This window comes from Pristiophorus japonicus, chromosome 3, assembly GCF_044704955.1.
Source record: "Pristiophorus japonicus isolate sPriJap1 chromosome 3, sPriJap1.hap1, whole genome shotgun sequence".
Lineage (NCBI taxonomy): Eukaryota > Metazoa > Chordata > Chondrichthyes > Pristiophoridae > Pristiophorus > Pristiophorus japonicus.
The window spans coordinates 186,138,100-186,157,309 of record NC_091979.1 but is presented as its reverse complement, the minus strand read 5'-3'; the positions used below and the strand labels follow the sequence as shown (position 1 = coordinate 186,157,309).

General features: G+C 46.7%; 1 protein-coding gene across 1 annotated transcript in view; it reads left to right on the top strand.

Annotated features, from left to right (window-relative positions):
• The window catches only part of cdk15 (cyclin-dependent kinase 15), an 85,543-nt gene that overhangs the window by 50,364 nt on the left and 15,969 nt on the right, over nucleotides 1-19,210 (top strand). The window contains exons 8-13 of the mRNA XM_070876103.1: nucleotides 5,097-5,220; nucleotides 5,747-5,867; nucleotides 7,356-7,449; nucleotides 8,182-8,245; nucleotides 9,209-9,257; nucleotides 12,506-12,645. Coding sequence (XP_070732204.1) covers nucleotides 5,097-5,220; nucleotides 5,747-5,867; nucleotides 7,356-7,449; nucleotides 8,182-8,245; nucleotides 9,209-9,257; nucleotides 12,506-12,645 — 592 coding nt within the window. The remainder of the gene's footprint in view (nucleotides 1-5,096; nucleotides 5,221-5,746; nucleotides 5,868-7,355; nucleotides 7,450-8,181; nucleotides 8,246-9,208; nucleotides 9,258-12,505; nucleotides 12,646-19,210) is intronic.

Below are 19,210 nucleotides of genomic sequence, written 5' to 3'. Positions count from 1 at the left end.
AATCTGCCCAAAAATGTAAAATCTAGCCCATCATGTGTAATAAGACTGCTTCCCACTTTGCTCGACAGACGTTGGAGATGGCCCAGAGCTTTCCAGTATTCAACATTTCCACCAGAGTCTGTTTTGTGTGTAGGACAATCTCACCTGTCATGACAGCAGGTTCACTGACCTTGACTGCCATGTGGCACAATCTAGATGCAGCCACGCATCTAGACAGGCCCGCGGCTACTGGTGAATGTTGTGTTGAATAGTAAGCTACGGGTCTCATTCTGTCCCCATGCATTTGTGTTACCACGGCTCCATAAAATCCTTCTTGGTTCTCACAGTATTTGTGGAAAGGGAGGTCCATATTCAGGAGTCCCAATCCTGGGGCGGACATTAAGGCTTCCTTCAGATTTCCATATGCTGCCTCCTGCTCAGGACCACATTCTATGGTCTCTCGGGATGGTTTTCCCCCTTTTACCAGTCTTTGTACTGGTTCTGTGATCGCCGCGAAGTTAGGTATAAAGTTTCTGCGGTAATTAAAGAGTCCCAGTACTTTGCGTACTCCCTGGACTGTCTTTGTTTGGGGCATAATTCTAACGGCTTCTTTCCTGTCCTTGGACATTGCCCCGAGTTCCTTGGGATATCTCATGTCCCAGGTACTGCACTGTGGCTTATCCAATCTGTGCCTTCTTGGGGTTCACCTTAAACCATGCTTCTTGTAAGGCTTCCAGGATCTCTACAAGTGCACCAGTGTGCCGCCTGCCATCCTCTGAGGCTACCAGCAGGTCGTCTACATACTGCAGTATTGTACTTCTGTACGGTGTCGGGTCCACCTTCTCTATAGTTTGACTCATAGTCCGGTGAAATATCGCCGAGCTATTGTGGAACCCTTGTAGGACCCATGTCCAGATATACTGGCGGTCACCTACCGTAAAGGCAGATTTATCCTGGGATTCTTTTGCCAGGGGTATGGACCAAAATCCGTTGGTTATGTCCAGCACGGTGAACACCTTGTGTTTGGGTGTTAGTCCATTAAAAATGGCTGGACTGGCCACAATAGGATGTTGTCTGGGGCTTACTTTATTCAGGGCTGTATAATCAATAGTCCATCCGGGTTCTTAACCGGCCACACAGGGGAGTTAGTAGTCCCTTCCGCCTCTCTAATTATCCCACTTTAAAGTAAGTCCCTTACAATTTGTTTTACGGCATACATAGCCTCAGGTTTAATGGGATACTGCCTGCGAGGAGTGTGTTCAGGCCCTCGAATGATGACAGGGTTGCCCTTTATCAGCCCGCAGTCCTGTTTGGACGTTGCTCAAACTTCACTGATATGCTGACAAATGGGTCCCCATCGTTCGTGGGCTTCCCAGTCCCTGATCAAGGGTTGCATACTTCCTACCCAAGCATGAAATTGCTCTGTTCCCCAACGGTCTTTTGTCCGTTGGTCATTACCCAGACTATTTTCTTTTCTCACGGATCAACTAATGCTCCTAATTGGTCCAGGAGATCTATCCCCAATATCGTGCTTTTGTTATTCGGCATCACATAAAACTGAACAGGTAATAAGATTCCCGCCACTTCTAATAACATGACTTCAATTAGTTTTGCGTATGTAGATGATTCCCCCTACCCCTGTTATTGACAAAATACATCGTGTAGTGGGCAGGGGGAGGTGCATGATTGAGACCGATGTTCCCGTATCCACTCACATATCGCACTGCCAGCCCCCTAACACCGCTGTTACATGAATATGTGGGTCACCTCTACTTTAGTCGTGGGCCAGGTCCTTCACGGCCTGGAGTATCTGTTGGTCAGTTAGTTTGGGCGATCTTGTAGGAGTCTCCCCCCCCACCCCCACCCCCACCCCCTTGCATGGCTCCCTGCCCCTGTAAGCCATTGCCCTTGGCCCTGCCCTGTTCTCTGGTGTGGTTGATATGTTGACAATTAGTGCATTGGACTGGCGGCCGGGTGGGTTGTTTTTGCCTACAATCCCTTTTTATGTGTCCCACTAACCCGTAGCCATAACAGACCGGGGGCCCTTGTTTAGTCTGGCCCCCAGGGGTTGCAACTGCGGCCACTTCCATTTTTATCTGTTTTGCATTACTATCACTGTCCACTTGACATGACCAGGTGATCAAGCCGTCGTATGTATCGATGGCTATCACCCTCATTTTTAGGATTTTCTGGTGCTCTGTGGACAACCCATCTTTAAACATTTTCCTAAATGCCGGGTCATCCTTGATTGGCGCTGGCTGTCCTGAGTATTCCTGATATGCCATCCACTGTCTTTCTCCATATTCATTGCTGTTCTCATTTTTCTTTTGTTTAACTAACATTATGAGTCCCCAATTTGGTGTAGGGTTTCCCGAGGCTGTCTGAACTGCCGCGATAAAACCATCTAATGCCTTCTGTCTTACATCAGGTAGAGCGTTATACGCGGGAATCCATCCTCCATTCTTTTGAGCATCTGACAAGGTATTCCACCTATCGCGTGGACATTTTGCCCTTACGATTTGGTGTACATCTTGTTCATACATGTTATGTATTTCTGAGGTTTCCTTTAACTGGAGGGGGATACATGGAAGAAAACACCGATGTGCCCTTGCCATATAGAGAAGTCGGAGCAACAAAGCCGGAATGTACATCAAGTGATAGAAATCTGTATTTCCATGACGGACCTTTAAAGGAGATAATTTCTTGTTAATTCCCTGTTTCTCTAATGGGACGAAGGCTGTATATGTTGCCTTTATATTTCCCTGATGATTTATCGAAGTCCTGATAGGCGCCAGAGGTGCCTGTTCTTCCTCATCATTTGATGTACACTCCAGCGCTGTCGCCCCGACTTCTCTATATGGCAGGGGCATATCAGTGTTTTCTTCCGTGTATCCCCCTCTAAATCTTCCCATTCTACGTTCTTCTAATACTTCCTTTAATTTCTTATTTTCCTCTCTTAATTTCTTAAGTTCTTCTATTCTTGGTTTAGCCAGTTCTTTGTATTTTAAGAACTATTGTGCTATAATTATACCAGCTTTTGTTTCCCTCTTTCGTTTTTCTTTCTGCCACCATTCTTTCCGAACTGGTGGCTCCTAAGGCAGATCCCTTCCGTCCTTTATTATTTTGTCTATAAGTCCCTGGCGGTCATCAACGTAAAACTTGGTGAGTGACTCTTCGGGCCCCCGCTCTATTTTACCACTGTCGGTCATTCCCAATTACCGAACTAAAAGACTGATAACAATTATCTGCCTACTTCTTAGACAGTATTATCCGTGCCCATGACAGGCCGCCCTTAATACCCCACAGTCGGACCACTGCCTTCAACAGTGTTCCCTGTATATCCAATATATATGTCCCCTTCAATATCTATGTACCTCTTATCCTCTTACAATCTTGCCGGCAAATATCGCAACAACAATTCTCTACAAATTACTTTAACCAAATGATATAATATTCTTATTTTCTCATGTCAACCGGGCACCACCACACACATCACATACACATCATAAACATACTTACTTTTACCACGCGTCTCTATGTTCGGATTCCCTAGTTGACCGACACGTCCCTTCACAGATTACATCGGATTTTTAGAGTGATAGTTTAAAACACTCACTCCATGATGATCTGTCAATGTTCGTCTGTTGGTCTCCCGGGAAAATATCCTGCCGACTACGCCATTTGATGTAGTGTACCAAATGAATATACCACTCGAAGTCTGTTGAAAGTCAAAGAATCATTTATTCCCTATACCTGCAGTGGAGAGCGATCTAGCTGAGTCCTTACCCAAGCCAATCCACACTCGCTCTCCTCTAACATAAAATTGTTGTTTTAATTATACAGCTACATCGACCTATTTCGGTCAGAGACACACCTGCTCGGCCCAAACACAAGGTTCATGACATTTAATGTTGCAGCTAAAACATCGTGTTGACAAGTTTGCTTGAATTGTGTGGTTTGTACATCTCAACCACAATGTCTATGACCGTTACAGAGAAGCGTACATTCTTGCAGCTGGACATCCTGTCCCCATGCGATTTCTTGGAACTGTTTACGTGATGTTCGTTATTACAGCCTATACTTGCTGTTGCTAGGCAGTTGGGTTTGCGGCTGACCTTCTTTGCAATTGCCAGGGTCTTACGACAGTGGGATTTTAAAATCCTACTTCGGTGCTGGTCACTATCTGGTTCATTGCTGCTGGTCACTCTCTGGTTTATTGGAGCTGGTCACTCTCTGTTTCCATTGGTGCTGGTCATTCTCTGGTTCAATTGGTGCTGGTCACTCTCTGGTTTATTGGAGCTGGTCACTCTCTGTTTCCATTGGTGCTGGTCATTCTCTGGTTCAATTGGTGCTTGTCACTTTTTGGTATATTGCTGCTGGTCACTCTCTGGTTTATTGGTGCTGGTCGCTCTCTGGTTTATTGCAGCTGGTCACTCTCTGGTTTATTGGTACTTTTCACTCCTGGGTTCCATTGTTGCTGGTCACACTTTTGCAACAGTCTTATTAGTCTGCGGTGCAGCTCCTCAAGGCTCACATACTCTTTCTGAGGCACAGTGGCCAGAACTGAATGCAGTGCTCCAGTTGGGGTACGATGAATGCTCTGTCAAACTGAAGCATAACTTCCTCTTCTTTGTATTCAAGTCCCTTTGAGATAAAGGCCAACATAGCATTCGCATTTTTGATTAGTTTTGTGCCTTTAAATGATCGGCGTAAACACCCAACGTGTTCACTTATGTCCTTTAGGTAGGAAAACCGTTTGGTATACATGTGACTCCCATTCCACGCTAAAATGGTTGACTGTTAACTGCTCTCTGGTTCAATCAGTTGCATCAAACCAGGCCACCTGTAGCGCTTCAGGAAGAAGGCCTACCACCACCTTCTCAGGGCTGCTACAGATGGGCAATAATGCCAGTCTTGCCAGCCACACCCACGTCCTGAGAATGATTTGTTTTAAAGTGTCCAGTCAACCCTGTTCTTGTTACTGGAGATCTGCTCGGCTCAGTGGTGACTATTCAGTATTTTGTCAATCTGCCAGGCTGGGCTTAGATCCTAGTGTGACCGGGGCTGGTACTGCGCTGTTTCCTGAATAACAAACTAGCAGCTTTCTTCTCTTCCAGCTCTTTCTTTTTCAACTGCTGAGAGGCCTAGCGTACATCCATCACTGCCACATCCTGCACCGCGACCTGAAACCACAGAACCTGCTCATCAGCTGTGTTGGAGAACTCAAGCTTGCAGACTTTGGTCAGTCCATTGGTCTGTGTCTGTATCTGTGTGTGGAGAGTTAATGTACCAGAGGAATGGGCTTCGATTGACAGTTAATGTACCAGAGGGAGGGGCTTCGATGGGAGAGTTAATGTACCAGAGGGAGGGGCTTCAATGGGAGAGTTAATGTGCCAGAGGGAGGGGCTTCGACGGGAGAGTTAATGTACCAGAGGGAGGGGCTTCGACGGGAGAGTTAATGTACCAGAGGGAGGGGCTTCGATGGGAGAGTTAATGTACCAGAGTGAGGGGCTTCGATGGGGGAGTTATTAATGAAGAGTTCTCTCAAATGTACCTGTAAAAGCACATTTGATGAACTTCAGTGTATTCTGACTGAGTCTGTCAACAAACCAATTCTTGGGACCTTCTTTCCTCCTGTGAGCTTTGTTTATCTTAAATCACAAACATAACTGAAACAAATGGTTCCAACCACTCCATCACCTCCTTTCTTGTAGCCCTCAGTGTTGGCTGCTCTCAATCTGTCTGTTCTTGTTTATTTTGACCGCAGGATTGGCAAGAGCAAAGTCTGTGCCCAGCCAAACCTATTCCTCACAGGTGGTGACGCTGTGGTATCGTCCCCCAGACGTTCTTCTCGGGACCACTGATTACTCCACTGGCCTGGACATCTGGTGAGGATACTTAACAATCTTTCAGACTAAAACCTGTAGTGACTCAGGAGAGCTGCTAAATATAGGGGTCAAATCAGGAACGCAGCTCCTCAATCAAGGTGGAAATGGGAGCCATTGGAGGCAAAGTTCAGAATGAGCAGCTCACTAACAGTCATCATAAGAACAGGAGGAGGCCATTCAGCCCCTTGAGCCTGTTCTGCCATTCAATTAGATCATGGCTGAAACATAACAAAAACAGAATATCTGGTCATTATCACATTGCTGTTTGTGGGAGCTCACTGTGTGCAAATTGGCTGCTGAGTTTCTTGCATTACAACAGTGATACACTCCAAAATTATTTAATTGGCTGTAAAGCTCTTTGGGATGTCCAGTGATCATGAAAGGCGCTATAGCAATGCAAGTCTGTCTTTTCTTTCTGAGCTGTATTTTAACTCCATTTACCTGCCTTGGTTCCATATCCCATAATACCTTTACCCAACAAAAATCTAACAATCTCAGTTTTTAAGTTTTTAATTGATCCCCAGCCTCAGTAGTGTTTGGGGGAGAGAGTTCCAGAGTTCCACTACCCTTTGTGTAAAGAAGTGCTTCCTGACATCACCCTGAAATGCCTAACAATAATTTTAAGGTTATGATGCCCCCTTGTTCTGAACTCCCCTCCCCCACTGACAAAAATAGTTTCTCTCAAATCCTTCAATCATCTTAAACACCTCAATTACATCACCCCTTTATCTTCTATACGCAAAGGAATACAAACCTAGGCTATGCAACCTGTCCTCAGAATTTAACCTTTTTAGCCCTGGTATCATTCTGGTGAATCTGTGCTGCACCCCCTCTAAGGCCAATATATCCAATATATGAGGCAAAGACCCATCAAAGGAAAAAGCATCTCCACAACCAAGACCCATCTTCCTGCCAGAAGCAGCCATCTTGTCTGTAGTTTGTTCCCCATTTTATGAGGGAACCCATGGCATCACTAAACTACGGCCCCTCGCAGCTTTCTGTAGATGGCAATGCTGTTATTGTTGTTGTGGGTGGTCTTATTGCCGATTTTCTCCCACTATTCTTCTCCTGCCTGAAATGATGCCATAGGACATGGCCATTCCCTCCCCTGTCCCTGTCTCCTCCCCCCACCAGCTATCTGGTACAAGTGTCCATTCACCAGTTGTAACTCTAGACCGTGAGTGCTGGCAGCATGATCGACTGTGGGGACCATCTCGCTGAGCTTGATTGCACCTCATCCAACATCCAGCAGGAGTCACTGGGTAACAATCCAGGGTGGGGAGCTGGCCCATCCTTCCACCTCAGGGGCACTGAGGCCAGTTCTAGGGCCTGGTTGAGGGCAGTTAACACGTCACAGGTGAGAATCCTGGACCTCCTGGTGTGCAGGACTCAGTTACACACTGCCCTTGCCAAATGAGTCATTGGACGAGCTCCCTATGTTATTGTCTTGCAATGATTATGGAAAGTAATTGTGTGCGTCCTTTGCAGGGGAGCGGGCTGTATATTCATTGAGATGGTGGAAGGTCGCCCAGCTTTCCCTGGTGTGTCTGATATCACGGAGCAGCTTCGAAGAATCTGGACAGTAAGTGAGTCGGACTTTGGATGTTATAGTAACTTAGACACATTCCTTCTCCCTCTTAAATCAGGGTTTGAACCCAGCTCACAATGAGGGGAGGGAGTGACCGTTCTCACATTGAGAGCAGCTCTGGAGCTTTGGTTTGAATCTGGCACAGGATGGCGAAGTAATGGGGGGGGGGCACGCGAAGGATGGTGAAGACTCTTTCCTTTTCATGCAATTCCTTTTAATTGATCCCCAGCCTCAGTAGTGGTTGGGGGAGAGAGTTCCAGAGTTCCACTACCCTTTGTGTGAAGAAGTGCTTCCTGACATCACCCCTGAAATGCCTAACAATAGTTTTAAGGTTATGCCCCCTTGTTCTGAACTCTCCTCCCCTACTACACGTCCGGGGAACAGAGGTCCAGGGTTGGAGCAGGCACCACAATGATGGCAGGTCCCAATCATGTCACTTGGCCCTGATTTGTACGTGCACAAGAAACACCCTTTCATTTCCAGCGGGAGCTCTGGACACTAGGATTCAAGTCCATCCGTATCTCAGTGGGTCCACGGGACCGGAGCCATTCGCTCGGGTCCCCGTTTATTGAGCGCAATCGCGGTGAGAGTGACGCCATGATCGACCCCGGTGAATCCGAATTGTGGACATTCAAACGGCACGTGTGAATGTAAATGGTGTGAGAAGACTGAGGGCGCAGCACAAGGTCTCCACTCCCATCCTGACCATGGAGTCTCTGTTCCCAGGTCCTGGGTGTTCCCACAGAGGACAGTTGGCCTGGAGTCACCGCACTCCCGAACTATAGAACAGGTAAACGCCCTCAAATCACCCGACCAGTGGGGCTTCAGGCAGTGAGGTGATGTATTAGAGTCAATCTGGGGATATATCTAGATCAGTCTGGGTGGTGGATTGGGGTCAGTCTGGGGGATATATTGGGGTCAGTCTGCGTGGTGGATTGGGGTCAGTCTGGGGGATATATTGGGGTCAGTCTGGGTGGTGGATTGGGGTCAGTCTGGGGGATATATTGGGGTCAGTCTGGGTGGTGGATTGGGGTCAGTCTGGGGGATATATTGGGGTCAGTCTGGGTGGTGGATTGGGGTCAGTCTGAGGGATATATTGGGGTCAGTCTGGATGGTGAATTGGAGTCAGTCTGGGGGATATATTGGGGTCAGTCTGGGTGGTGGATTGGGGTCAGTCTGGGGGATATATTGGGGTCAGTCTGGGTGGTGGATTGGGGTCAGTCTGGGGGATATATTGGGGTCAGTCTGGGTGGTGGATTGGGGTCAGTCTGGATGATATATTGGGGTCAGTCTGGGGGATATATTGGGGTCAGTCTGGGGGATATATTGGGGTCAGTCTGGGGGATTTATTGGGGTCAGTCTGGGGGATATATTGGGGTCAGTCTGGTGGATATATTGGGGTCAGTCTGGGGGATATATTGGGGTCAGTCTGAGTGATATATTGGGGTCAGTCTGAGGGATATATTGGGGTCAGTCTGGGGAATTTATTGGGGTCAGTATGGGGGATATATTGGGGGCAGTCTGGGGGGTATATGAGGTGTGTGTGGAGTGGTGTGTGTGGGGTTCTATGAAAGTGTGTGTTGAGAGGGTCTATGAGGGTGTATGGAGGGGTCTAAGGTGTTTGTTGGAGGTCTATGAGGGGGTTTGTGTGGAGATATATGAGGAAGTTTGTGTGTATATCTCCTGTTGGTGGATGTACTGATGGTGATGTCAGAACAGTCCTGTAATGTTTCACTTTCTTGTCTTTTCACAGAGCACTTTATACCTCAACCACCTCAGAAACTGGGCCACATTTGGAAAAGGTAAGCACTCTTTAGTATGAATTTACCACGTGGTGTGACAGAGCAGTCTTGTGAGGGGGATGCTGCCTCTCCTGGCTGTCTCACTTTCCACCTTTCAGACTACTGTAGTTTTGGCTGCTCCTGGGAACACGATTTTCAGAACATTTTTACGACAGCGGGTACACTTTGAAAGCGCCCGAAAAGTGATACTTTGCTGAAAGGTGCTCAATCTCAGGAAAGAGACCTTTGAAAAGAGCACTTGGAAAGTCACAAAATGAACGGTGTGCGAGACTTGGAACAATTTTGACAAAGTCTTTTGTTGTACTTTTCAAACTCTTTGGTGTTTTGCTGAAATCGTACTCTGGGAGCCAGCAGCCCCGCTTGTACCCGTGCCCGGCTCTCAGGACAGAAAGTGCATCTGAAAACATACCAGCTTGTTCTGCACTTCTCTCACAACTCACCTGTAACCTCTCTCCACTCTTTCCTGTACTTTATCTTTCTCTCTCTCTCTTCTCCTATTTCTTTTTATTTCTCTCTCTCTCTTCCAGTTTCTTTTACTTTCTCCCTCTCTTTCCTGTTCCTTTTTCTTTCTCTCTCTCTCTTTCCATGATTCGTTTTCTTTTTCTCCCTCCCTTCTTGATTATATTTCTTTCTCTCTGTCTGTGTCTTTTTCTTTCTCTCCCTTCCCATTTCTTTTTCTTTCTCTGTCTGCCATTTATTTTTCTTTCTCTCTCTCTCTCTCTCTCTCTCTCTCTCTCTCTCTCTCTCTCTCTCTCACACTCTCTCTCTCTCTCTCTCACTCTCCCTCTTCCGATTATCTTTTCCTATTTAGCCAGCAGCATCTTGAGGGGACTGATCTAACTTGTATCTGAGGACAAGCCTGAGAAGTCAGTTGTAGTTTAGTTATGGTGTACGATGGAACCATGTATTGCAGGTACAGATGTAAGCAGGAGTTCACTGCTCGGGGAACCCCTTACCTTACAGAGTATATTACCTCATCCGACGTATATTCCCTTTCCCTGACCTACTCGTCAAAGCACTGTCTGGATATTCCCCCACCCACATCCTAATTGTATACCTAGATGCCTAAATTTGTTTGGCGCTTGAACCATCTTACATCAACTGGTTCAAATGATATTAACATTTACACAACCAAGAACCCTGCAGAAGGCCGATGCCCAACTGAGTTAAACTCTTCTGAGGAAGGTCAGACCATGAAATCATGAACTGACAGTTATTTATTATTGCACTCATACAATTGCTGCCCCCCGGTCATCAAAATCCACGGCGCGGCCTTGGACAACGTGGACCACTTTCCATACCTCGGGAGCCTACTATCAGCAAGGGCAGACATCAATGACTAGTTTCAACACTGCCTCCAGTGCACCAGCGTAGCCTTCAGTTGGCTGAGGAAGAGAGTGTTCGAAGACCAAGCTTTCAAATCTGGCACCAAGCTCATGGTCTACAGGGCTGTAGTGATACCCGCCCTCCTGTATGGCTCAGAGACGTGGACCATATACAGTAGACACCTCAAATCGCTGCAGAAATGCCACCAACGTTGTCTCTGCAAGATCCTGCAAATCCTCTGGGAGGATAGACGCACCAACGTCAGTGTTCTCGATCAGGCCAACATCCCCAGCATCAAAGCACTGACCACATTCGACCAGCTCCGTTGGGCGGGCCACATTGCCCGCATGCCCAACACAAGACCCCCAAAGCAAGCACTCTACTCGGAACTCCTACACGGCAAGTGATCCCCAGGTGGGCAAAGGAAAGGTTTCAAGGACATCCTCAAAGCCTCCTCGATAAAGTGCAACATCTCCATTGACACCTGAGAATCCCTGGCCAGAGACCGCCTTAAGTGGAGGAACAGCTTCTGTGGGGGCACTGAGCACCTTGAGTCTCGTCGCCGAGAGCATGCAGAAACCAAGCGCAGGCAGCGGCAGGAGTATGTGGCAAACCAGACTCCCCACTCACCCTTTCCTTCAACGACTGTCTGTCCCACCTGTGACAGAGACTGTAATTCCCGTATTGGATTGTACAGTCACCTGAGAACTCAGTTTTAGAGCAGAAGCAAGTCTTCCTCGATTTTGAGGGACTGTCTATGATGATGAAACATACAATTCTCAACATTTTAATGTTAAACATTAAAAGTAGTAGGACACTTAAGCAGATGTTATTAACTGACAGAATCAATGAACCTCAGGTTATGAAGGCAGTTCGAGTGTACTATTGAAAGTCCATTGGGCTTGACTTAGTACAATGTCAAGGTAAGCTCAATGTCTAACAATGACGCAAGGTTAGTTTAGACTAGACTCCATGTAAAGCTGACAAGTTAACAGCTTTGAATAGCCAATCTATCAAATACATTAAAATCCAGTTAGTTCAGCTTATTGCTGATTTAGCTCCCAGCTTCAAGCTTATACAGGTTGAGCGCCCGAAATCCGAAGTTCCAAAATTCGGAATGTTCCGGAATCTGGTACACCAGGCCGATCCGTGGCGGGGTCATCCGGAAACCAGAGAATGTTCCAAAATCTGGACTCCCTCCGCCTCGGCGGCCAGGCCTCGCCCCAACCCAACCTTGCCCTGGTCCTCGATGGTCTGACCTCACCCCGGCCCTAGCTTGCTCCGGCCCTCAGCAGCCCGACCTCTGGCCCGACCTCCGGCCGCGACTTCGCCCGCCCCGACTTCGCCGCAACTTCGCCCTCGCCGGCCCGACCTTGCCCCGGCCCAACTTCATCCACCGTCCTCGTCTCTCCCCCGTCCCTGGTTCCCCCCCACCTTCTCCCCCCTCTTCCCCTTTACTTCGGCTGCCAGACCCCATCTACCTCAGCCCAGGCAAAGACGTTCCAAAATCCGGAAATACCCGGAATCTGGAACGCCCTTGGTCCCGAGGTTTCTGGATTTTGGACGTTCAACCTGTACAACCTTATCCTTCTGAGTGGGTGCAGTGGACTGCAATGTCTCTCCTCCCACCGGGAAGCTTGTGTTGACCTCCTGGGATGTTAGTGCTGTGGCACACATTCCCGCTTGGAGTTGTCCATCTATCCTGGGTAGATTACTTTACACATCAGTAGCTAAATCTGAACTAGAGCCAGTTCAAATCTCACTTCCTTTATTCCCAGAGAAACTTCTCATAAGTGCAAGTGACAGACTTGGATAATTGCCTCCAACTGACTGAATTTCCAACCTCTCTGTCTGCTTCACTCTCTGTCTCTCTCTATCAATGCTTCTCTGTCTGTCTAATCATTCTCTGTTCCCTTGCTCAGATTAGGCCTGGTTCCGCGAGCAGAGAGTCTAACATCACAGCTCCTCCAGTGCTATCCACGGGACAGGAGTTCTGCGGAGGACGCCCTTTTACACCAGTACTTCAGCAGTCTACCCTCTGCACTGTTTCAGCTCCCCGACAGTATGTACACATTCATTCCTGTTATAAACCTATCTTCTCTGCTTTGCAACAATTAAATGGATTTGCTGGACTGGTGAAAAACAATTACCAGGAAGAGTGACAATGGAAATTTGAGCAACGAAGGGAATTATCACAGTGCAATGTAGCCACCATTGCACAATTTGAACATTCTATAGCTGAAAAAGAAAAATGATGTGTAAATAAGAACATAAGAAATAGGAGCAGGAGTAGGCCATACGGCCCCTCGAGCCTGATCCACTATTTAATACGATCATGGCTGATCCAATCATGGACTCGGGTCCACTTCCCTTCCGCTCCCCATAACCCCTTAATCCCTTATCGGTTAAGAAACTGTCTATCTCTGTCTTAAATTTATTCAATGTCCCAGCTTCCACAGCTCTCTGAGGCAGCGAATTCCACAGATTTACAACCCTCTGAAAGAAGAAATTCCTCCTCATCTCAGTTTTAAATGGGCGGCCCCTTATTCTAAGATTATGCCCCCTAGTTCTAGTCTCCTATATCAGTGGAAACATCCTCTCTGTATCCGCCTAGTCAAGCCCCTTCATAATCTTATACGTTTCGATAAGATCACCTCTCATTCTTCTGAATTCCAATGAGTAGGCCCAACCTACTCAACCTTTCCTCATAAGTCAATCCCCTTATTTCTGGAATCAACCTAGTGAACCTTCTCTGAACTGCCTCCAAAGCAAGTATATCCTGTCTTAAATATGGAACGAAAACTGCACGCAGTATTCCAGGTGTGGCCTCACCAATACCCTGTATAACTGTAGCAAGACTTGCCTGCTTTTATACTCCATCCCCTTTGCAATAAAGGTCAAGATTCCATTGGTCTTCCTGATCACTTGCTGTGCCTGCATACTATCCTTTTGTGTTTCATGCACAAGTACCCCCAGGTCCCGCTGTACTGCAGCACTTTGCAATTTTTCTCCATTTAAATAATAACTTGCTCTTTGGATTTTTTTTCTGCCAAAGTGCATAGCCTCACACTTTCCAACATTATATTCCATCTGCCAAATTTTTGCCCACTCACTTGGCCTGTCTATGTACTTTTGCAGATTTTTTGTGTACTCACACATTGCTTTTCCTACGATCTTTGTATCGTTAGCAAACTTGTCTACGTTACACTCGGTCCTTTCTTCCAAGTCGTTAATATAGATTGTAAATAGTTGGGGTCCCAGCACTGATCCCTACGGCAGCCCCACTAGTTACTGATTGCCAACCCTAAAATGAACATTTATCCCGACTCTCTGTTTTCTCTTAGTTAGCCAATCCTCTATCCATGATAATATATTACCCCCAACCCCTTGAACTTTTATCTTGTGCAGTAACCTTTTCTGTGGCACCTTGTCAAATGTCTGCTGGAAGTCCAAATGCACCACATCCACTGGTTCCCCTTTATCCACCCTGTTCGTTACATCCTCAAAGAATTCCACAAAATTTGTCAAACATGACTTCCCCCTTCATAAATCCATGCTGACTCTGCCTGACTGAATTATGTTTTTCCAAATGTCCTGCTACTGCTTCTTTAATAATGGACTCCAACATTTTCCCAACCACATATGTTAGGCTAACTGGTCTATAGTTTCCTGCTTTTTGTCTGCCTCCTTTTTTAAATAGGGGTATTACATTTGCAATTTTCTAATCTGCTGGGACCTCCCCAGAATCCAGGGAATTTTGGTAAATTACAACCAATGCATCCACTATCCCTGCCACTACTTCTCTTAAGACTCTAGGATGCAAGCCATCAGGTCCAGGGGATTTATCCACCTTTAGTCCCATTATCTTACTGAGTACCACCTCCTTAGTGATTGTGATTCTGTTAAGTTCCTCCCCCCCCCCATAGCCCCTTGACTATCCACTATTGGGATATTGTTTGTGTCCTCTACCGCAAAGACTGATACAAAATATTTGTTCAGAATTTCTGCCATCTCCATGTTCTCCATTACTAATTCCCTGGTCTTGTCCTCTGAGGGACCTACATTTACTTTAGCCACTCTTTTCCTTTTTTATATACCTATAGAAACTCTTGCTATCTGTTTTTATATTTTGTGCTCGTTTACTTTCATAGTCTATCTTCCCTTTCTTAATTATTTTTTTAGTTATTCTTTGCTGGCTTTTAAAAGCTTCCCAATCTTCTGTGCTCCCACTAGTTTTGGCCACTTGGTATGCCTTTGTTTTTAATTGGATACCGTCCTTTATTTGCATCCTCCTCACAACTCACAATCCCACCTAGTTTTGTGTCGTCAGCAAACTTGGAAATATTACATTTGGTTCCCTCATCCAAATCATTTATATATATTTTGAATAGCTGGGGCTCGAGCACTGATCCTTGTGGTACCCCACTAGTCACCTCCCGCCACCCTGAAAAAGACCATTTTATTCCTACTCTCTGTTTCTTGCCAGTTAACCAATTTTCAATCCATGCCAGTATATTACCCCCAATCCTACGTGCTTTAATTTTGCACACTAACTTCTGATGTGGGACTTTATCAAAGGCCTTCTGAAAATCCAAATACACTGCATCCATTGGTTCTCCCTTATCTATTGTATCAGTTACATCCTCAAAAAACTCCAGTAGGTTTATCAAACACGATTTTCCTTTCACAAATCCATGTTGACTTTGTCTAATCCCATTGATATTAACCAAATGTCCTGTTATCACATCCTTTATAATAGACACTAGCATTTTCCCTGCTACTGATGTTAGGCTAACCGGTCTGTAGTTTCTGGTTTTCTCTCTCCCTTGTTTTTTAAATAGTGGGGTTACATTTACCACCCTCCAATCTGCAGGAACTGTTCCATAATCTATAGAATTTTGGAAGATGACAACCAATGCATCCACTATTTCCATGGCTACCTCTTTTAGTAATCTGGGATGTAGATCATCAGGTCCTGGGGATTTATCTGCCTTCAGTCCCATTAGTTTCTCCAGGACTATTTTCTTACTAATAATCATTTCCTTTAATTCCTCTTGCTCACGAGACCCTTGATTCCCTAGCATTTCTAGGACGTTATTTGTGTTCTCTTCCGTGAAAACAGAACCAAAGTATTTATTTATTTTGTTCTGCCATTTCCTTGATCCCTATTATAAATTCTCCCGTTTCTGACTGCAAAGGACCTACATTTGTTTTCACTAATCTTTTTCTTTTTACGCACTTGTAGAAACTTTTGCAGTCGGTTTTTATGATCCTTGCAAGTTTACTCTCATACTCTATTTTTCCCCTCTTAATCAATCTCTTGGTCCTTTTTTGCTGAATTCTAAACTGCTCCCAATCCTCAGAATTGCTACTGTTTTGCCCACTCACTTAGCCTGTTTATGTCCTTTTGCAGATTTTTTGTGTCCTCCTCACACATTGCTTTTCCTTCCATCTTTGTATCGTCAGCAAACTTACCTACGTTACACTCGGCCACATTATAGGCCCTTGTTTTTAATTGGATACCATCCTTTATTTCTTTAGTTAGCCACGGATGGCTATCTTTTCTTTTACACCCTTTTCTCCTTATATTTTTCTTGAGAGTTGTGAAATATCTCCTTAAATCTATGCCACTGTTCATCAACCATCCTACACTTTAATCTTTAAACTTTTGTGCAGATCGCCCAAAAATGGGCGTTATTTCCGGTGTGGGTGGTAAAAAAGGGTTTTCAGATCACCGGCTTGTCACCCATTCTCAAAGACCCTAGTCTCCATTTTTTAAATTGGGCGTTACCGCGAGCGATATGAATTTGGCGACCTTCTGCCGTAAAGTGTCACCATCCTTAGCAACGGCATGGCAACGCTTGATTCCCGCGATTCAGGAGGCCAAGGGTCATCATGACATGCGCAGAAGAGGAGACAGATAGATGGGGAGTTGAGAGGGAGTGAAGGCATGTGCGGGTGCGGTGTGGCTGCTTTAGAAGGAAGGAGGGAGAGTTTAGAGCTTTAAGCAAATTGGAGAAAAAAAAATCAGCTGTTACCAGCCAGATATTTGCCCGAATTTGGTGCCTATAATGGAGGGAGAGGAGGAGGTGGAACAGCACGACGTGGAGACTGACGCTGGCGAGAGCAGTGAGCTGGGAGAGGAGCACGTTGGAGGGCACAAAAATGCGAGGAGGCTCTTGGAAGAGGCAAACGCTTCCCTCCTGCAGGAGGTCGAGTTACGCTGGGGTGATTTGACCCAGGGAGGGCGTGGGAAGCCCACCCCAAAGGCCTACCAGAAGATGGGCCGAGATAGTAGAGGTGGTCTCGTCGACAACCAACGTGGTGCGTGAGGGCAACCAATGCCGTAAACAATGGAACGACATTGTGGGATCTGCAAGAGTAAGTATTACATTTATTTACATGTACTTATGTATTTATATAATTTGATTTGTAAGAGTCATGAGTGACTATCATCAGGTGTGAGGTCTTACACTTTTACCGGGAATGTTGTACTCAAAGCCTGTGGTCACGGTTTAGATAAAAAATGCTAATTATCATAATAATTATGATTACATCTGTCGGTTATGTGTTGTATCAGTCTCTGTGACAGAACCTAGCAATGATATGACGCAATGATCTCATGCCGTGTCGTCCTGTCACCTTTTACAGAAGAAGCTATCGACGATGAGGTCCGTGCAGAGGCAAACGGGTGGGGGGCCACCAGTTCCCACGACATCACTGAGATGGAGGAGCGAGTGCTCACACTCGTGGGGAAACATCCCCGGATGGCCACGCAAGCATCTGCAGACCCTGAAGTGAAGCGACGTGAGTAAAGTTTACATCATTGTGTGAAGTAAAGTCAATAGATACCACACCCACTCATATCCGAACAATCATATATGATCGATGATTTCTAAAATTGTCCTATAAATAATGCTGGCCTAATGAAAATCATTGCAATGCAAATGTGTTGATGGTCATGAAATGTGATGTCTGTGATGATTTTGATAGCAGTGGTGCTTTTGTCGTGCATATACTGTGTGTAGCGCTAGACTCACCTTGTGACCATAGCACTCCTTTCTCCTCAAATAACCTCATTTGTGTTTTGCAGTTCAGTCAGCAGCGCGGCCCCAGGCAAGACCACAGAGCCCAGAAGGTGGGGGTGGGGGGCCGACTCGCCGGACGCTCCAACATCTGGTACTGAGGAGCTCCGATTCTCACCCGTCAATCTGCTGGGTCTGTTCTCTATGAAAGAGATCGCGGACTTTGAGGAGCCTGCATCGCCACGTTCCAGAAGCCATTCCACCCGAAGGCCATCTAGTGCTCCTCCGGTCATTCCCGCCTTTACACTGGAGGTACCGGCCCCAAGCACCTCGCCACAGGGCACCCCATTTGTCCCCAGGACGGCGTGGACCCCATGGAGGTTTCGTGGATGCGGCAGGTCTGGTCCACGAGCACCACGAGTGCGGAGAGATGGTACAGTTGTCCAGGAGGACTGTAGACATTGGTGACCAGCTCATCAAAGCATTGGGAGGCGTATCCCGACAGCTGGCCACCATGACCGAGTACATTCCGCGGATGGCAAAGGCCCTGGAGGCGATAGCCAGGAACACTACTGGCACAGGCCTCCCAGTGGTCCCAGAGCGCAGCACTCCACCCCTAGGTTCTGCACCACCACTGCCAACGACAGATGAGAGGCAGGACCAAGATCCTGCTTCTGGATCCGAGAATGTTCCCACCTCGGCACCCCCGCTCCCGTACCCTTCCATCCACCGCCTCTGCCTTTATCCCCCCCAATGAGGCACCGCCTGAGGAGCTCTTTGGCCAGGCGGCGTGGAGCGAGGAGAGGAAGGGGTAGAGGTGGGGAGAAGAAGGGGAGGGGGGAAAGAAAGTGAGGTGCATGTCCGCAGGTGATGGCTGTCTTATATCTCCTTCTGGGTGTATGCAATTTGTTGTAATGTATGGGGGGAGGGGGCTGCCCTCCTGCTTTGCCTTTGTGTTCTGTGTTGCTGGACATGTTGACCATTTGATTGATGTCAATGATCGAAAAAGTGGGGTGGGGGTGGGGTGTTTTTGCCCGTGATACTTATGATTTCAGACCAATGGTCGTATAAAATGTTTTTTATTCAACACAACCTTGTTGCGCATTGTCTCAGATAGCTGGACTGTTACACACTGGTGATTCCTTAACATGAAAGGGCATAATTAAACTTAACTTGAATCAACTTAAACTTTAACTGGCACCAAGGTGATGCCCACTATTGATGTCTGAGCTGCACACACACAGCAGTGTGTCAGCGTGGTCACTCACAGCAACGTTCTTTCAGGCAAATTGTTCAGTTATGAGCTCCTGACCTAAGAGTTTTGCAGCTATGTAGCCACCACGGGCCCTTTCCTGCGGTTTGGAGGGAGGCGTGGGCATGGTTGCATTGTCCGCCTGATTGTCCGGCCCTAGGTCAGCGTCCAACCCCTCATCCTTCTCTTCCTCTCTCTCCTGAGATGGATCAATAGTCCCTTCTGGAAATTCTTGTCCCCTACTGATAGCCAGGTTGTGCAGCATGGAGCAGACAACCACGAATTTAGCTACTTGTTCAGGGTTGTATTGTAGCTCCCCTCCTTAAGCACAGTTATTGTTTTCTGGACCA